This window comes from Diplotaxodon limnothrissa, linkage group LG23 (assembly GCF_057381915.1).
Source record: "Diplotaxodon limnothrissa isolate DT_005_m linkage group LG23, D_limnothrissa_male_GT1.1, whole genome shotgun sequence".
Taxonomy (NCBI): Eukaryota; Metazoa; Chordata; class Actinopteri; order Cichliformes; family Cichlidae; genus Diplotaxodon; species Diplotaxodon limnothrissa.
Window position 1 is genome coordinate 526,808 of NC_140617.1, and position 20,441 is coordinate 547,248.

Consider the following 20,441-nt stretch of genomic DNA (forward strand, 5'->3'; position numbering starts at 1 on the left):
TCCTGGAACCACAAGTAAGCCAACAGTCTGAGAACAAAGCGCTCTACTGGGGTGATAAAGCGCTATAAGGAGGTGTGTGTGGTGGACCCAGGTGCGAACACAGGTGAGGAGACGGGAGTGAACTTAAACTGAAAGCGAGCCTTTATTTGGGCTGATATAGAGGGGAGTAGACAAAACATAACAGGGACAGAGAGGCAACTAACCAGAAACCTAAACTGGAAAAACACTAACACGACTGAAAGGGAAAACTATGATCACTGTGAACAGAATGCTGTGCAGATGCATGGAAACTGTGAACCAAATGGCGTGACGAAACAGACATGAACATGACCTGCACGGAACCTCATCGTGCGGCTGCATGAAAAACAACATAAACCAAATGGCAAACACGAACTGCACAGAATCCTGAAAAACACTTAACTTGACCAGAGGGAAGGTACACAGACTAAATACCCACAGGGGTGATCAGGGGAACACATGAGGAAGAACAGCTGCCACACATGAACCTAATGACAGGACAGGGGCACTAAATGCAATGAGCAAGAACACCAGAGCCTTTCAAAATAAAACAGGAAATATGGAGACAGACATGACACGAACTTGACAACAAGGACCACACAGACATGAAACATGACAGGTAGACAGTACAGGGGGAGATGCCAGAAACAACTAAGACACAAAGGACTAAACTGCAACTTAGAAATTAACTAGATGAGCTAAACTAGAAACCAAATTAATACAAAAGATACATAAAAACTCAAACACTGGGTCACACGACCCAGTACCGTGACATTAAGGTCTGTAACATAAGTACACACAGATTTAACTGATCTCAAATCAAGAGCAGGACCACAACAGCTGGGAGCCCCCAAATATCTGAATATGGAAACATAAATCTGTCTGGTTATCAGTGAGAGCATTAGAACACACACACACACACACACACACACACACACACACACACACACACACACACACACACCCTGGCACTAGGACCCAGCAGGTGCAGCCCCGTTATTTTAGAGCTCCGTGGCACGGTTCCGTCGGCAGAGCGCCGGATCCACAGCACACACCGCGGCAGCGTCCTCTGGGCTCAGGACGCAGAGTGAGCGGAGGCTCGCCACCACACTGTGCGCGTTCAAGAGGGAACAACCGCAAGTTATTACTGGTTCAAGGTTGGCGATTTCCCGCATTTGTTTCATTGTTTTTTGCTACTATTTGTTATTTAATGAGTAAGATACTTTAGACATGGCTTCATCCGTGAGCGGCACAGAGGAGGTGCGGGTGACGGCGTTGACGCCCCTGAAGTTGGTGGGACTTGTGTGCGTCTTTCTCGCTCTCTGCCTGGATGTCGGTGCCATGTTGAGCCCGGCGTGGGTCACCGCGGATGATCAGTACTCCCTGTCCTTGTGGGCGTCTTGCTGGAAGCCCGTCAGCTCCGAGGATTGGTCCTGCAACAGCACGCTGGCCACGGGTGAGAAAGACGCTCATGTGCCCGCACAGACACGCTTAACACTGGCGGCTGCTGGCGTGACGTGCCACCATGTTGGCTGAAAGTTTTAAACCAGTTGGGTGTTGTAGTTTTAAAGGATGCTTCACCTTCGAAATCGCAGGGTTGTGGGCGCAGACAGACACCTACATTCATATTCAAATGAAGTGCGATGCACAGCTCTCAGGGATAACAAAGGGTCCCCGCGGAGAGTGCGCTGCTGAACCAATCTGTTCTGTGGGTGAGAATTATAAAACATCACCCCAGAGAGTGCTAGATGTTAATTACTTTATAATTAGCTATTGCCTGTTTAATTTAAAGTGCCGACATTTTCTGCATGAAATAGGATCTAGAACGGTGTGTTGCGCACTGCTGTCCAATTGGGAAATAATCGAGTACAGGAAAAAGTGAAGTCTCACAAGTCTGATGAATAAGACGCGTTGGTTTCTTTCTAGGCCGTTTGACTCTTTTTTGCTTAAAGCGTTTGCTCAGTGCGCCACAGAATGATGTGGGAATGTTGCCTCGCCAGGAGCGGTCCAGCTGGGGTTTCATTTGGCCTTTTGTTGCGATCAAAATGAGCCTTTGTGTGGGTTTCTTCACCGGCCAAGGAGCAGGGGCAGCTCAGAGCAGAGAACTCCCCCGAGATCCAGATGCCTGCAGATTAGTAACCAGGGAAACAAGCTGAAACACTCCAGAAATTTTCTCTATTAGGGAAAAAAAATTATTTATGGAGTCCCCTCACTTAGCTTTTTTTTCTAGAAGCATTTCATATTTCCATCATAGCTACTAATCCACCGAGAGAAAGGAAGAGAGAAGCTGGCTGAACTCTCAGAAAATTGATCCTATCGCTAGTTGAGTGTTTGTAGCGCTGTGCAAAATATCTACTGCATATGTAAAGCAGTGCAACAGCCCTTTATGACATTTCTAACGCACTGGCAGGCTTTCAAGCCACAGTTTGTAGATGACGATCCATCTTGCAACACAATAAAAGCAAAAAAATGTCGAAACTGATCGCACAGAGAAGGTTTGTCATTTTAATTTTCTTGTAAATGTGCCTAAAGCTTACACGGGTTTATCCTGCTGTATCCCTGAGCAGACTGTCTAACATTTCCTGTCTGTGTTTCTGCTGTCTCTGAGCGGCTCCTGCGTGCTGACTGGTGAATTGCATTTTTGTTAGACTGACAAAATGTTTTCTTTCTGTCTGAGATGAGTAACTGCGGGCCACTCTGGCCCCATTCCTCCTCTGTCAGCGCAGATAAAGTGCACTTTGGTGCCATATAAAGACACGTAGTCTCCGTGTCAGCTCCCAGCAGCAGCAGCATACCACAGTAAATGCACACAGTGAACTTCCCATTTCCTCAGGCTCGTGCTTGGCTAGGGCTTATTGATTTGAATCCCAGTAATCAGTTTCTAACCACCCCCTCCCCTCATCAACCCGCGATATTTCCTTGGTGTCATGCTTCGGGCATTAAATAGATCCTGTTAGTCTGAAACAGCAGCTCAGATGTTTTGAACTTGTTCTGCACAAAGTTCTCTTTAAACCGTAATAATGTGCTGTAAGGTAGACATCAAGTATGGCCTCATTACGTGCTCTAGTGTTTGTGCAGATGCATATAGGTTATCCTGTCTGCGTGTTTCTCTCTCAGACAGACACGCACACACATGTAGTCAGGAGCTGCCGGTGGTCAAGTATAAATGCTACAGACTCCACATAGAGCCAGGAATGCAGCAGCAGCAGTGTGTTCATGCCAGGGTGGTGCGAGATCAGGATATCAATGTGGAGCCAGAGTGTGAGCACGTCCAGCTCAGTGAGATGCAGTGATGGCGAAGCGTATTAATAATGTAATATGTTAGCTATCCCATTCTGGGGGCCTGCTTCCTCTTTACGGGAGGTCACAGAACTGTGCAGGCCACATACCGGCTCTGTGGGACAGAGCCTCAGCTCAGCGACACAGAGGACACGAACCTGGAGCCTCCGATTGAAGATGGTGCTTCTTCAAACAGGCCTTCATCCTGCTGCCTTGAGAGAGTGAGGCTGAGATTGTGTGACAGTGCGAGAGAGAGAGACACTCGAGGCACTTCTGTGACACAGATCTTCCACAGTTGTCTGAGACAAAGCAACTGAATCGGGGGCCTTGAAGGATTTATTTGCTTAACACTTCAGCAGTTCCTGACATCCGTACAGAGGACCATAATTAATGCTCAGATTGGATCTTGTGTACTGTATCTCCTTTTCCATCTGTTATCGTGCGGGGCTCAGATTAATAGTTTGGCACTTCCTGCTCGTCAAAGCCTTTAAGCACCCTAACTCTGGCTGTGTCTCTCGCACAGCGAACAGGATCCGTTCCAATTCTGAGATGAGATGACTTTCTGCATCCTGCTGTTTTCATGATAAAGTTGCGCGCCGGCTGGGCTGCGGGCACCAAAATGACCCAGGAAAGATACAGTATCTCAACAGTGATGGGTCTGTGACAGCTGCGGGTCAAGTCAGTGTAACCCTCCCTCTTTGCTGAGAGGCAGCAGCAGCGAGGGGGTCGCTGTGGTTGTGAAAGCAGGAAGGCTGAAGGAAAAGTGGTGCTCTGCTTTTTGTGGGCTCGCTCCAGCATCCTGTGGTGACAGGACCCATTTTTTAAACTCTAAATCCTGAGCCATATTTGGTCAGAAGTGGTTGATGTTTGTTTATATTTGAGCGGCTTGGCCCCTCCAATAAAATTTCCCTCCAACAAGAGTGGGAACTGTATTTTAAGCAGCTTATGTTCCGTCACTTTCTTCTGCTGTTTTAATGATTTTCTGCCTCAGCAGAGAGGAAGTATTCTCAGCCATGCTTAATCTTTTTTTTATTTCCCAGACTCCGTAATAAACAATACCTCGTACACGTACTAAAAACAGACTAAATAAACTTTAGTCAGTCACTGTAAACTTTTCCACACTCTGTAATACTGAGCCGCGTATACAGAGCCCAATCCCCTTTATGCTTTGATGTTTACCTTTTTCCACCCACCGTACTTTAAATGATTTCCTCCTGTGTAATCAAATGCTTCATCATAATATCCTCCTCCTGTTTACATGCAGACCTCCTGTTTCCGCAAGTAAACAGTAAAGCAATGAAAGAGACCCCTAATCTCTAAACAATAACGTATATTGTCTCTCAACAGTCAGTTGGTGTCCCGTGGCTAATTTAGACTAAGAAAAACTGTTTTCTCAAGAAAAAGGCAAGGCATCTAAAAAAGAAGAAGAAGCCTACGATCGTATTTTTCTGCCTTTCACAGCTGCGTCTGTTTGGGGCAGACAGCTATTTCCACTCAAGTGTGGATGGGATGCTGAGGATGCTGCTGAGCAGTCATCAGCCGACAGGGATATACTCATTGTCAGAGTCACCTTTCTGCTCCATTGGGATCCATTACTGGACTGTTGGAAATGTGCACGTGTAACCAGGCGCGTGTTCGTGCCAGAAAAAGGGCTGTGCTCAGTTTGAGGGTTTGCATTCCTCATCTGCACCCCGCCAACGGGTCCCCGGTGGCTCAGAAATGTTCCGAGCCATCGCCGCCATGGCTCAGCCTCCGAACCACAAATAGTTTGTGTTTACACTGTGGCAATTCACCACCAGTGTTATTTACTTTTGAGGGACTGAGTATTGCACTGTTACTGTGGCTAACCACTGCAGTCTGTGACCTATTCTGCTGCCTCTGTCTTCTTCCCTTTATCCGTCCTCATCTTGTCTCTCCGCTTCCCCCCTCCTGTCAGCAGCGCCGACACGGCTCTCCAGAGTAACCTTTTTTTAGCTACCTGTGTCACTCTCTGTTTCAGTGTGATTTCACGGTTTTCCTCCCTCCCCCTCTCCCTCCTCTCTGCCCCTGTGTTTGTGCTCGTCTCAGACTGGCAGATCGCCACCCTGGCTCTGCTGTTGGGGGGAGCAGCCCTCACGCTGCTCGCCTTCCTCGTGGCGCTGTTCTCCCTGTGCTTTGGCTCCAGGAGTCGCTGCTACAAGCCTGTGGCCGTCATGCTTTTCTCTGCAGGTATGTAAAGAAAATACATTTTCATCGAATGTGCACAGGAAGACCCCAACTTTAATGATGCATCTTGCGTCTGAACTGTCTGTTTTTCTTGCAGTTGTGCTCCAAGTGTGCAGCTTGGTTCTCTTCCCCATCAAGTTCATAGAGACGGTCAGTCTGAGGATCTACCATGAATTTAACTGGGGCTACGGCCTGGCATGGGGATCCACCATCTTCTCTTTCGGAGGCGCCCTCCTCTACTGCCTCAACCCCAAAAACTATGAAGACTACTACTGAAAAGACAAGAGGAGAAACCTGGGACCTCACCCAGCTAGTGTCCACATTAGTAATAGCACCTCTGTTACACATCGCACAACCAGAAATAGGAAAAAAAATGCTCATTAAAAATTTCAGGACTGGAAAGGAGCTCTTGTATTTGATACTGTGAACTTGTCTGAAATGCTGTCCTTGCTCATTGGACTGAAGCCCAGAGGTCTCTTAGGAGGGTTGGCAGCGAATCCAGTCATATAAAGAAGCGAGGCACTTTCATTTGGGAGCGAATGCCACCGGTCAGATAATCCTGCGTCCCCTTTAAGTGTAACTCCAGTAGGTCTTAGTTCTGGACACAAGGTGTGTTGTGAACAGATGGATTCGCTGGCCCCATACCCGGAGGAATTGATGGACTAATTAGCCAATCAGAGAAGAGAAGGAGATGTAGAGAGGAAGACATTCTTTTGAAGTGATATCCTGAGGATGACAAACTGAGGAGGCACACCTAAAGAATGCAACATGCCACATTTCCCCAGAGACGCAACAATAACTGGAGGCTGGCCAAGCTTTCTTCTGCTGCCAGCAGACTTTAATATATCGGAGAAAGCATGTCACGGAGCTCCCTGGACTCACTGCATTTGTCCTGTCCTGCTTGTGTCTATTATAACTGGGTCAATAAACAAACAGAAGCTACCTAAGACAGCTAACACCTTCCAAACGGGTGGAAGTAACACAATCCTAGTTAATGACTCACTCACGAGTGTCTTCTACACAAAACCTGATTTACAAGATGCGATCAAGAAGTTCTGAGAACAAAACTATAAAAAAAATCCAAAGCATTGCCTGAATTTAATTTGGTCATCTAACGTTCAAAGTTACCTTTTACCCGCGACACGCCCACAAAGCTTCCAGCACAGCTGTTATTTTTAGATCGCTCCCTGGAATTCCAAGTATCCATGACCACAGACTGCAAACATTAGCTTCTGTTTTCTTCCTGTTAAAAGGGAGTTTTTCCTTCCCACTGTTGCCAAAGTGCTGCTCATAGGGGGTCATATGATTGTTGGGTTTTTCTCTGTATCTATGAAGCGCCTTATGTTGTGATTTGGCGCTATATAAATAAAATTGAATTGAATTGTTTGAACCTGAGCCCTCCGTAGGGAGGACAGTCGCTGGTTTAAGATGTCCAGCTACAGGAGTCGAGCTGAAGAGGTTCCTCAGCATTTCCCAGGATAAACTGGAGGAGGTGGCTGGGCTGTGGAGGTCTGGGCATCCTTGCTTAGGCTGCTGCCCGGCCCCGGATCATAGCTTTTACACTATGGAAGATCCAGCATCAGTGTCAGAGGGCGATCTAAAAGTAGCGGCCGATCGTGAGATCACCTGAAGTCTTGGCTTTAGTAAACCTGCTGTGAGAACCTTTCAAATACCCCCAGTCATACCTTCTTTTTCAGGAAACTGCATCATAAATAAAATAATAAAGCTTGTTAGTTACAAGCACAGCAGTAGCGTTCATGAACTCCCTCCTGCAACATCAAAGTAAATGAATGTGTGCATGCATTTACAATTCCCACTGGTCTGATAAACACAATAAACATGTAGTAGAAAATAAATCAATCGTGCGTGTTTCATTTGGGAAGGAGAGAAACTCTGCACCTGCGCAGGATCAAGTCACATAGAATCAGCTCTTTTATTAAGTACAGCAAGTTGAGGCATTTGCACAGGAAATCAACATCTGTTGAACACATAATACAGGGTGGTAATAATATGCATAAAAGTACCAGGAACATACTCGTATGCAAGTGTCTTTAGTGTTCTTTCAGTGAGCTCTCATACAGAGCCAGATACAGTGTAAAGTCTACATTTCGCATTAGTCACAACTTATATACTCATTGCTTTCATTGTTCCACTGTCAGAATGGGGGAGCTGGAGGTCCTGGATAAAACAAGTGTCTCCATTTGTACTTCGGGAATGGGCACAGTGTAAACAGGGCAGTCATTAGTTCTGCATGGAATGGTCGCCAGGTAAACCACAGCTCCTCCTCCTCAATCCTTAAAGCGCTCTGACATCTCTGAAGCCTGCTGCGCCCGCCGTCTGAGCCGCAGTATGCTCTTACATGTCTGCCGCCGGAAGCTCCAGCCCTCCGTGGTCATTATCCATCAAAGAAAACAAAGGTCAAAGTGCACAGGAGTAGGGGACCAGAGCAGGACGAGAGGGATAAGTGGCTCTTCCTCAGCAGGTAGGAGGGGACGTATACTGATTGATGGGATGAGACCTCTACACAGATTCTGCAGACTGTAGAGGGGCGGGGCTTATAGTATCCAGGGATTTGCAAGGGATGAGGCAGGAGTGGAGATACAGCACAGTGCGTAAGCTCAGGTGTAGCGTGGCATCTCGCACTGTTCACAGCGGTTTAGTGCAGGGTGGTTGAGGAAGGTGCAGCTTTCACAGTTCCACTGGGCGCCTTCAAAGTCCTCGTCCGTCTGGGGCACCCGCTTCGAGGCCTGTGTCCCTTCTGACAAAAAGAAAGAAGCTCATTCACGTGGTAAAACATGCGCATCAGTAATGAAAGGCTGCAACTCAGAGCTGCATTAAAACGAATGCAGGTAATCATTCAAATGGTAAAAATGGTAAATGGCCTGTATTTATATAGCGCTTTTCTAGTCCCTAAGGACCCCAAAGCGCTTTACATATCCAGTCATCCACCCATTCACACACACATTCACGCACTGGTGATGGCAGCTACATCGTAGCCACAGCCACCCTGGGGCGCACTGACAGAGGCGAGGCTGCCGGACACTGGCGCCACCGGGCCCTCTGACCACCACCAGTAGGCAACGGGTGAAGTGTCTCGCCCAAGGACACAACGACCGAGACTGTCCAAGCCGGGGCTCGAACCGGCAACTGTCCGATTACAAGGCGAACTCCCAACTCTTGAGCCACGATCGCCCAAGGGTGAAACCTGACAGAAACATGCATTTACTAAACCGCAGAGCGAATCTTACATCTCTGTCCGAGGTCCTGCTACACTCAGCAGCTGAGCAACAGGTGCATCGTCTGGCCCTGAAGGTTTTTCTCTACATCAGATATTATGATGCTAGATGAACTGCTTCTCATACAGCACCTTCCTACTCTACTCCTTTTGTCTACGCTAAACTATCATTTTATCGAATGTGAGTGAAGCAGCTCTGGGATCAGTATCTGCTATCAAACTGGAGAAGCTAAGAAACCACCAACTTTCCAATTAGTGGATGTCCTGCACTACAGCCAGTTCTACTTTTGGGTGGGTAGTGTGGGAAGTGCCGCATGTTTGTTTTGGCCAACTTTAACTCCAGATGCTCGAAAGGGTTTCAGTGAGGCGATCGTGTAAGCTGTGGGGCCACCACAGCACCTTAGAAAAGCTACACAGCATTTTAATTTCACAACAGTGAAATCAGATTTTTATCCACTAAAGTTCAGTTGAGTCTGATATAATGTCGACACGTTGCCTAGCAACTAACTAACCTAAACTGACCTGATTTTAACGTTTATCTTCCTAAAATCCTTTTTTATAAAAGACTTTTGTTTTAATCTTAAGGCAACAAAAACTCGTTTATAGTTGAATTACACACCTATCGCATCACGATGCTGCCGAGCAACCACATGTTTAAACGGACACATTTTTATGCATCTGCAGCACTTTATAAAAAGCTCTGTGTCATTTAATTTCACAGCTGTCAGCATGAACAGACCAAACAGTAAGAATTAAGACCAAAGTGAGACAAAGATCTGAATGAAGCCTCAAATCTGCACCTTGGTAAAATATTAAAATGTCTCTGACTTCTGCAGAAGTGCTTACCTTTCTTTCCAGATGTGGGTGGCACCACAGGACCAGGCTGAATATTGTCATAAAAGTTGTTCATTGCTTTGGGGTCAAACTTCCCTGCAGAGATCAGACAGAAAGCTTTAGTTTGTTTTAAAGAGAGCCTGTTTCAGCCAGAACTGTCCCAACAGGCAACGACAGACAGAGGCAGCTGTCACAAAGACTCAGTTTACTCAACAACTTGTCGGCCAATCAAACACCTGGAAGAAGACGAGCATCGTGCAGGCCTACTTGAAACGTCTTATCCTACTTTGGGAGCATCAAGTAATTGTTGCTTTAACTGTTTGATGACAAATAATTAAGTGTTTTATCATCTATAGGAAAATATTTTTTCTCAAAGATTTTTATATTAAATTGAAGCAAAGAAAAACAGACACACACAGAATCGTTAAACAACAAACAAGCAGGCTTCACAACGATTGTTTGAACTGAAATAATAGATTACAGATTAATGACACATTCACACATGTTGTGATTGCTTTTATCAGGCTGGTGAGACGTTTACTTAAATAACTGTTGGATTTTCTCTGTAAGCAAAGTCCTCGAGTTTGTAGAAGAAAGTTGTAAACAAGTTTTATGTAAAATGTTTGCGTGTTGTCAAATTAATTTTACCTTTAACAGCTACCATTTCAGGACAACAAGAATCTCACGATGTGACATGAATAACATGAGGCCACATCTCACAGGCACACGAGCTTATCTTGAATTAACGGCACTGATAATCTTGTCTTTGTTAGAAAATTAGGTATCAGACTCCTAACGGTGCTGGCACAGGTGAACACGAGCACTGTGATTTGCTGCCATCCTGTTGAACGAAACGTCTGATCGCACAGGCCAACATTTATGTCACATCCACAGACACACAATGTGCCATGGAGTGTGTTGTGGCAGCATCGAGTTGTGGGGCTGCTCTCTGCAGCACATCTTGCAAAGCAGAGGGTCAGACGAACACAGCCAAATGAATCCTGAAGGAAACGGTCCCTGAGAGTGTGCTGCTTCCATCATCATCATCACTCCTGCTAAACAGATAAAGGATTGGAACTAATGTCCACACGCTGTGTTGTAGGCCAAGTGTTTCAACTGCAGAATCAACAAGAATCATGTGCCAGCGAAATACTACGCAGGGCCCAGAGTGGAGGTCGAGCACAGATCAGCCCGAGGCCTGCAACGCACCGGCCAGTCATTTCACAAGCCTGCATCTGCATGCGCTGCAGCGGATACTCGTCCATCATTCTGGACCCGACACCGTCTGCTTCAGGCCTCGGCTCTTTCAAGATCAGTGCTTTCAAATAAATCAGAGACACTTCAAAGCTTTGTGTGGGAATGCATTTGTGTGCGAGTGATGCGTACATACCTCTAGACTGCAGTAGATCTGTTTCCTTCAGTGTACAGTCAATATCAATTTGAAGCTGTCGGTTCTGACTGCGTAGTCGGGTCATCTCCTCAGGCTGCAGACAGTAAGCACACGAGCCGGTCTGATTAGCCCACTCCCACACTCGCACTCCACTTTCATATGTATTAGCAGTGAAATCAAACCAGTCTTAACACCAGCTTGACCGTCTCAGTGATTTTCTAATACTCCTTAAATATGGTGTTTTTACAGGCAACATATCACCACAAAGTGGTGGCAATATACCTTAACACCACAAAAAGCCATTCACTGCAGGTGTTGGACCGGTGAGGCGTGTGCAGCGGGTGAGATTAGATAATACTGCACAAACAGGACAAACATGCACAGACAAGTCCTTCAGCACATCAACGAAAATGAAGTCAAGTGAAAACTCTGCAAGGTAAGCAGCAGCCACGAAGGTCTTGGGAGAATAATCAAGCAGTTCCCAGTGAATAAAATAATAATCAATAAAATCAGTGATCATTTCACAGCTTGCCTTTATAGCTTTGGTCAGTGAAGCAGCACACAAAGACTGACATGTAAGACAAGCACACGTTCAGGCCTTACTCGGGGGATAAGACTGGTGGAGTTGACTCGTCGGAAGCGTCTTTGAAGGGCATCGTATTCCATGTTGTTGACGTCACCCTTCAGCTGCTCGAGTTTCTGCTGCTCCAGCCGCAGCTCCTTCATCAGACGCTCCATCCTCGCCCGCTGGTGGAGCAGGAGAGCTGAAGGGAAACGCACCAAACACAAAAAGGCTTTTTTTAAAAAGAAAAGAAAAGCTGCAATGCTCTGCTGCGACTCCAATCTGCTATAAGCCTGAAAGTGGTGCAGGTAGAGGGCGTGGGGAAGACTACAATCACATGAAAGCAGTGTCATGTGTACTTAACACGTGCAAAAGACCAACATGCAGCCTTAAATTAAAAAAAGGGCTGACAATCACCTTTTCTCATCACAACACGCAGACAACCAAACATACTTAAAGATGACAATCAAGCACAAAGCAGTAAAAAAATATCACAAGGCTGAAGGTGCAGCTGCAACCACACTGTCCAAACAATGAGCAGCAGAAGTTGTCACGCTGCTTAATAAACCCATGACAGGCGAGATCTTAAGTATTGCAAAGCATAACATATATAAAATGATATGAATATTGAAATATAAGATTTTGATGGACAAACCAAAACAAGAAGCCCTTACCTTGCGTGTAGGCATAGTCATCAGAGCCCGAGCTGGAACGTCTGGGCATTGGCTGAAACTGACTGGTGATAGTCCCCGGTAGAGCGGAGATGGGCAGGATGGGTGCAGGGGCGGCGTTGTGCGCCCCTTGGTCTACTATGTTGAGAATAGGCTCGGCTTCAGTGACGGGTGGTGAGCTCGGGGGCCTCTGAGCCTGGCCTCCTGGGGACACTTTGATTTTGAACGTATAGGCTGACTGCCCCGGTTGAGGGGACGAGGCGGGCCGAGGTCTTCCCTGCATGTACACCCCAGGGTGGTACGACTGCGGACCTGCACTCATTGCAATGCCCCTCGAAGGGGAGCTGGGCGAAGAACTGGTAGACATGTAAAGTTGTCCCTGGGGGTGAGGAGTGTGCACAGGTGAATTGCTGCGAGGCCGCGGACCCTCCAGAGTAATCTCTATCTGGTTCTTAAGGAGGTTCTTTGTTTGGTACGGCCTGTAAACAGGAGGCTGTTGCTGGGGCGGCTGCTGGTGATGGTAGGGCATGCTGGGAAGAGTTGGGGAGCTAATAGGGAGGAAGACATACTGCTGGTGCTGGGGCTGCAGCTGGGGTTGCAGCTGGGGTTGCGGTTGGGGCTGCGCCTGGACCTGATGCTGTGGGGAGCTGTAAGGTGAGCCGTATGTGGGAGTGCTGTAAGGGGACTGCTGATGTTGATAGACAGGTGCACCTGAGGAGGACCAGGGTGCTGGCTGCGGGCTTTGAGATGGCGAGGGTCGAATGTACAGGCTTGGGTTGGTGTTGTTTGCGTAGTGTCCAGGAGGGATCTGCAGAGCTTGTGGGACGTTGGGTATGCTTTGCGAAAGAGTGACTGTTATAGGGTTCATGGTGTAATGTGAAACAGAAGAGTATGTGGGAGACATGCCTGGCATTGTGGGTGGAGGGGTGGGAGTACTGGCCGAGCGGCTCTGATCATTCATGAAAAAAGGATTGTATCCAGGGGAAGGAGCCATGGCGGCAGGGGCTGACAGCGGTTCGGGGTAGTTGGGTCGCTGCGGATCGATGTGACTGTCACTGGTGCTGTGCACTAGGGAGCGCCCTACTCCTCCTGCTCCTCCATTTGATTTGCTTGCATCTGAACCTGGGTAGCCCAAGCTAATGTGTAGCATGTGATTTCGGTTCAGCCGCCCCTCCTCTGGACTGGGATGGAAATCACCATACAGGTATCTGTTACTCTCCTGAGCCAGCAGATGGCAGCAGAGATCCAGGTTATTGTTGTTCTGAGGCAGAAAGGAGTGTGATTAATAGGTATCATGTTCTGATCATAAATATCTTCTGCAATGTTTTTACGATGCAAGAATTAGTGCAAACACATGATGCACTAATACATATATTATAACAAGTCTCAATCCAAATAGCAGCTTTCAATATGTACCTGCAGAAGGCACTGTGACACTACCCCCTCTGGGATCTCTGGGAAACGCTGCTTGAGGTCCTGCAGGATGTGGTAGTCGAGCTGAGAGCCTCCCTGCGCCATCCTGAGCCAAAACAGAGAGTCAACGAGCCCAGAGCTGCAAATGTCGAAATAACCGATCTCGTCTCATCCCCTGATGACAAACAAAGCAAACAAATAATTGAACGTGGAAATTCCTGCAATGATCCCATCAGGACTGTCGGCCTGCCAAATGACAGTCACACACCCTATGTGTCAGCAGTAATCTTAACGCACGTATCAATTAAACAGTCACTGTGCGGCATGTCATGTTGCTTATTTAACCGAATACAGTTAATCCGTGAATGGAAGACACAGACGAAACGAAAACATGGATTATTGTGCCATTTATTCCCATTAGCACACGCGTGCTAAGTAAGGAGGTGGCTGTCAGTCTGTTGTTTGTTTGCCATACTGTTGCACCAAGCAACGACGACATACCAATGCTAGCTAGCAGGCTAGTTATCAGCATCAATTAGCCTCCGTACATCACTCACATAAACAACCGCACCTGTGCACCCTAAAAGACAATCCTGCCACTCCTGGAAGACGCTCCGATGTCACCTGTCACTAACGCAGCGTCATAAACCCCTAAACCAACAATGCGTTTAAACCAGGCTAACTTAATTCAACAGCCTGTCAGCTAAATATGCTAATGCTAACCCTAGCTCGGTCCGGCTGGCTGGTCAGCTGCTGTCACAAGCCCGGGTGTTGATGGATTAGCTAGCTAACTATGCTAAAGCCAGCCAACGTTAGCCACTAAAACGGCTCCATGGCTCTTACCACACGTTAAGAGTCCCCTTCATGTCTCGGGCTGTAGCGGAGTCCCGAGGGATAGCTGTGATACTTCTGAAAAGGTGCGCCGACGTTTCCCGGTTCTTTGTTTGGGCTAAATAACTTATGCTTTTGCATTCCAGCGTCAGGCCCGTGCCGCTGAAGTGCAGAAGTACTAACAGATCAGCCCGTCTATCGCGATAATGTCAGATTTTCCCGGACCAGGAAGTTGTTTATTCGACGTGATGGGCGCTGTCAATAGTGCGCATGTGTGGAGCGTGCGCGCTAAACTGCTTTCAGTATTTTGTCTCGGCACAGGGGCACAAATGCTTGTGAATAACAATGTATTTCCTGTAAATACTGAGCCAGTCCCCCCCGACACACACACACACACACATTTTCATACAGATATATAAATAGATTCTATCTTTTTATTTTTTGCATATTTGTCACACTCAGGCAAATAACAATAGACAGTTTAAATTATTACGGGGAAAAAAGCCATCCAAACCTACCTGGCCCTGTGTCAAAAAGCTTTCCACACAGGGCTAAAACAATGTCTAAGAACTGTGGGCCTCACCTGTTAAGTTATTGTTAGTGTTGATGATTCAACAATAAGGAAGACAGAGTGGGCAAAAATGGAAAGAGCCACTATTAACCAAAAAGAAGACAAAGGCTCGTCTCACATTTTCCAAAAAAAAACATCTTGATGATCCCCAAGACTCTTGGAAAAATAATCTGCGGACTGACGAGACAAAAACTGAGCTTTTTGGAAGGTTTTTCATAAACAGACCATCGTAGCTAGTCTGTTAGTATGATGGTCTGAGCTGCTTTGCTGCTTCAGGACCTGGACGACTGCACACTGTAATTGATGGAATCGTGACTTCTGCTCTCTATTAGAATATCCAGCCATCAGCTCATGCCCAGAAGGTTTAGTGAGACCTTCTATGATGTATAGTTCAGAGATGGCAGCACTGACAACAAGACAGAAGAAGGAGCTGGAGGTGGCAGAGTTAAAGATTTTTGGCCTGAGGGACCAGAACGGACAAGATTAGAAATGAGTACATCAGAGTGGAAGCTCAGGATGACCAGCTTGGAGACAAAATGAGAAAGGAAAAGCTGAGATGGTCTGGACATGTGCAGAGGAGGGACAATGGATACGTTGGAGAAAGGATCTTGAATATGGAGCTGCCAGGCAGCAGGAAAAGAGAAAGACCACAGAGAAGATTCATGGATGTACTGAAGCAGAGCAGGCAGAGGGTTGATGTGTTGGAACCCAAAAGAAGAAGATACTTTAACTCTGGAAGCTGAAAACATGTCAGATGTCACATTTTAGTGAAATAAAGGTAGGTGGGGTATAAGAAAATTGTACTTTTTTCTACAAAAATCACACACACGCACACACACACACACACACACACACACATATATTTGTCATCATTTTATGACAACAAACATCACATTCATTTAACTTATTTTCAATCGATATTTCCACTAGTCCACACCCACACGTCCACTGGCTCTGTGCCCAGCAGCGCCCAGCCCACAGTCTGAAATCCACTGTTTATGATTAATGTTTGACTTTCTTACAGCACTACCAATAAAGCATAAACACACCTGTAGACACATGTTTCACAACATTATGGAAATAAAAGAAACAAGGGTGTTAGTATTCAAAGCTCAAATAAAGTAACAAAAAAACCCAAAATTCAGCAACAGTCAAAGAAAATCTTAATGTTCTCTCCATAAAATCACTTAATTTCACATTTCAGTGAGACTGAAAGGCTCTGATTCTAAAGTGAAGTAACGTGTTTTGTTACTTAATAACTGGTTCAGCCACAGTGACACAAACCGACGACATCAATGCAAACACATACACACAGGCTTTTAATGAAGGGGCTTCAGGTCAACACATCATAATGAGTTTCTTAGTTTGCTCAGGTCGTTGAACAACCTTTAAACTGAAGCATAAAGACATCAAGTGCAGAATAATGAATATTTATAATTAGTCACCAGCTCACATGATATATTTCTTGCCTTTCATTTTACGGTCAGGACTGTTACAGGTATTTTCCCTTTGTTTCCACTAGGGGGCAGTGAGAGACGCTCATATTCTGCATCCACGCTGACAGGAAGGCGCCTCAATGAAGGTCCGGAAAAGAAAAATGTACACAAGGTTTAATTTGTTTAACAGCACAGGAGGATAAACCAGCTTTCCTCATGATTTCAGGTAATAAATGTACACAAGCCCCGGGCCATGAGACCAGCTGCTGACTGATGCACGATTACATATAAATCTGCCCTTGTTAATATTGTGTCCAGTCATGGGTAGTACCATAATAACCGTCCCTCGGAGGGCTGTCACCAAGCCAGTGGTGCAGAGTGGAAGCCAGTGCCTGTTATCAGATAACTGGAATATTTTAACTTTGGGCTGTTTTGAATCATTATTACGGAAATGTTCTAAGTCCCTACTTTAACACAGAAGAGCCAAATAAAACCACATTGATCTCATGTTTGTATGTAACATTAACCCAAATTAGTTATAATGTAGTTCAAGAGAGAAACTGTTAAAAACAACAACAACAAAACAAACACGGATGCTAACAAGCATTCATTCTGATTATTTTGATTTAGACACACGGGGGCACGAGCTGAACAACAGTCTGCTTGTTCTTCTGAAAACAGCACAAACATCTGTTCATGTCTCAGCTGATGAAGGGTTGTTCTGTTCTTTCCGGATCACCTAATTTGATTACATTTAACTATGTAGGCTGGAGAAAAGGCAGAGGCATCACAGAGTTCATGTCCTACAGTGCATTGCCAAGTCTGGCCAGAACACAGCAATTTCTTCTAAAAATGCAATCATCCAGCTCAACCTGCAGATTAGTACTGCTCTGGGCCCGAGCAGGCTGTTGCTCATGATCACACTTTGTTACTTTCCATTTGCCTTTTAACTGTTTCCAAAGCACAACTTTGTATCATGATTGCATGCCACTGGACTGGCCTGTCTGCTCAGGAGGAAGGATTGCTTCACAGTCCGACATGGCTGAGCTTCATCATGACCAAGTGTCAGGAATATATTTTATATGAGGCGTGGATGGAAGAATCAGAGGGTCGCTGAAATGTGTTTTAACTGGTCCAAGTCCTGCTTGTGTGAATCAGCCTGTTTATAAGTGACTTAAATGAAAAGAGACATAAAAGATTTGATGAGTTTTTTTCCTTTTGCTGAGCTCATGAGCGTGTCACGTAGCGCCGGCCTTTTCTATTGACTGCTTGGTTATGTGGTTTGAAATTTGCTCATAAGTTATGTGTACCTTTGCTAGAGGTGTGGACAGGTGTGTCCATTCAGCAGCACATGGCGCAGTTTTGACCCGGTGAGCCACTTAACAGGGGTTTCAGCGTGGGGGCGCGGGCTGTACCACCATGAAATATCCACAGGGGAGTCTGAGTTGTTGTGCTGCAGCAGCTGATGCTAAGGCCCAGTCTGACTCAGGTTAGCTGTCCTTGCAGTGCTGATTAGTTTCCACAGCTGTGGTGCTATTTAAAGCAGTCCCCTTGTTGTCCCTAATACCCCACCGGACTCGGAAACAGAGGAGGACCACGACCCCAGTGCCCCGAGAGCTCACTGAACAGTACCCCTGACCAGCTAATGCTTTAATCTGGGCAGGAAGTTCATGTGATCATTCAAATGCAAACATCAGTCAAAGTCGAGACGCAGATACAACAATCCAAAGTTCGATGCCTGCTTGAAGACGTGTAGTGACCTTGGCAAACTCTCTGTGTTTATTATCTACACTGTGCACTTTTGATGAATTGTGTGCACCGAACGAGTTAACACAACAGCTTAGTCTTAATGTTGTTTCCTCAAAGGACTCCTCGAGCTTTCTTTCTTTTCCAGAGGCACTGTGACTCTCATGTTTCACTTAGAAGTGCAACACTAGCCCGAGTTTTAGCTCTTCAGTTTGGGAGGGGGGGGTCCAAAATATCAACACCTCTCACATAGTCACAGTGTAATTGCTAGAATCATGAAGCTTTCCTACATTTTTGGCATGTCCAAAAAGTAGATATGACCAAAGCTTTGACAAATGAGCAGCATGATCAGCAGAGCCTTTTGTGCGCAGCCTCTCAAAAACTGTCTGCAACATTCCTGGGCCCGTATCCCTAAAGAATCTTTGTGCAAAAAGTGGCTCCTAGCGGCCAAATTCTAAGAAAATTCTCAGAGTCATGACGTTTTCTTAGAATTTCCCCTAAAAGTGACACGACAATCCCAGTTAATATAAAAGCTATTCCTCAAGATTCCTAACGCTTAAAAGGGCTCCTAAGGCAAGATCTGCTAAGAGCAGGGAAGAGGACTTTTAGTGGCTTAGGAGTTCCCCTAAGCAGCTGCACAAAATGGCCAACAGAAGAGGCAGGAGAGATGTCCTGCAAACACTGGATGACAGGGAATTATTGAGACGCTACAGATTGGATCGTGCAGGAATCATGTTTGTGGTGGATCTCCTTAGAGATGCAATTACTTCACCAACTCGACGCTACAACGCTATTACACCGGAGACGAAAGTAATCACAACCCCGAGGTATTTGGCAACCGGGAAAATGCAACAATGCAGCAGTGATGACTTGGGTCTGCAATCACAGACATTGCTAAAAGCTGAGCCGTGTTACCCTCGTTAAGACCACACTGGACTTGTAACGTTGTGATTTCTACTTCATTAAGGACAGCCTCTTGAGATAGGCCATCTTGTTTTCAACAGGGTCCATATGGGAGTGAAAGTACAAAATATGCCAGCTAGGATATTAATATGAGCAAATAAGACACGAATCATTATTTGAACAGGGTGTAATGAGTTTAAGTTTTCACATATTTTAGATTCTAATGGCTATAACCCCTACAGCTTACTATTCATTTTCCAGATATTTTCTTGAATGTGAAATATTATTTACAATTACAGTCAGCATAAGATTAGAGTGTATAATTATGTTTATTGATTTGAGGGTACATCCTTTGCTCATTATCACCAAAAGCTCATTTCCATCAAACTTGTAGGATCAACCAATCACGGCTTTTGAAATGATGACTCATACCTAGCAACGGGGTCAACCACACCTCCTCACTAAGATAGGATTTTCCATCCATTCCTTGCTCAGAGTTCACTGAAAATGTTCTGGAATCACTTCTAAGCTAAAACTCCTGGCAAGGAATTTTTAGGTTAAGTTAGGAGCTCTCTGAGAGGATTCTCAGAATCCTTAGGGATACGGGCCCTGGAGTGCTTGAATGGGGACTTAACTTTGTGCACTTTCTGCCGGATGCCTGTGTGGTCAGTGAGTCAGCAGCTGTGCATGGGGGCATTAGAGCGGGCTGTCTGCAGCCAGGTTTCTATTTACATCCATCTACAGTGAGAGAAACACTTTGTCACCTCAGTTTAAAGAAGAAGGCTTATCAGCACTACCGTGGAGCTGTTATTCAGTTATTTGACTTAAGATAAGTTAAACAGATGCCTGGTTCCTGAGCGCATGTGACACACTGAACAACTGGATTTGTGTTGGCACAACAATGTCAGCACCAACTGTCACTGCATAGCATACTGACAGCAACATCTAGGTCATTTTAGAAAAAAGGAAAGGGCAAGCTGCTGTCCCTCTGAACTGATAAGTCCTGAATCTGCGCTGAACTGGATAACGAGCAGATAATTATAATCTGTCTGCATTTAGACTCCAGTTCTACCAAACAGTCCAAACGAGCTGCTCTTATCTCAGCAGTGCGTCCTTGGTTAACAACAACAACAACAATAATAATAATAATAATAATAATGATGATGATGATGATGATGATGATGCTCATTTTGTTCATTCTAAAAACAAAACAAAAACGTTAATCAGACAAATTAATAAAAACCAAAAATGATAACCTATCCATCTGTTGTCATTGGTATAAAATCAGCAATAATTAGCTCGCTAATTACACTTTTGTAACGATCTTTTCATAAATACATAAATAAT

At 45.6% G+C, this 20,441-nt stretch overlaps 2 protein-coding genes across 2 annotated transcripts; one reads left to right on the forward strand and one right to left on the reverse strand.

The window, feature by feature from the left end:
• The first annotated feature begins 1,062 nt into the window (after positions 1-1,062).
• On the forward strand, positions 1,063-7,345 carry tmem47 (transmembrane protein 47). The gene is made up of 4 exons (XM_085347536.1): positions 1,063-1,175; positions 1,247-1,474; positions 5,365-5,505; positions 5,600-7,345. The coding sequence occupies exons 2-4, from the start codon at positions 1,249-1,251 to the stop codon at positions 5,776-5,778; spliced, it is 546 nt and encodes a 181-aa protein (XP_085203662.1). The 5' UTR covers positions 1,063-1,175; positions 1,247-1,248; the 3' UTR covers positions 5,779-7,345.
• A 74-nt stretch (positions 7,346-7,419) lies between these two features.
• tab3 (TGF-beta activated kinase 1 (MAP3K7) binding protein 3) lies at positions 7,420-14,624 on the reverse strand. Its single transcript, XM_085347907.1, has 7 exons — positions 14,451-14,624; positions 13,611-13,782; positions 12,198-13,455; positions 11,565-11,725; positions 10,962-11,055; positions 9,584-9,667; positions 7,420-8,260 (listed from the first exon to the last, which is right to left on the reverse strand). The coding sequence occupies exons 2-7, from the start codon at positions 13,710-13,712 to the stop codon at positions 8,121-8,123; spliced, it is 1,839 nt and encodes a 612-aa protein (XP_085204033.1). The 5' UTR covers positions 13,713-13,782; positions 14,451-14,624; the 3' UTR covers positions 7,420-8,120.
• Between the last annotated feature and the right edge of the window lie 5,817 nt (positions 14,625-20,441).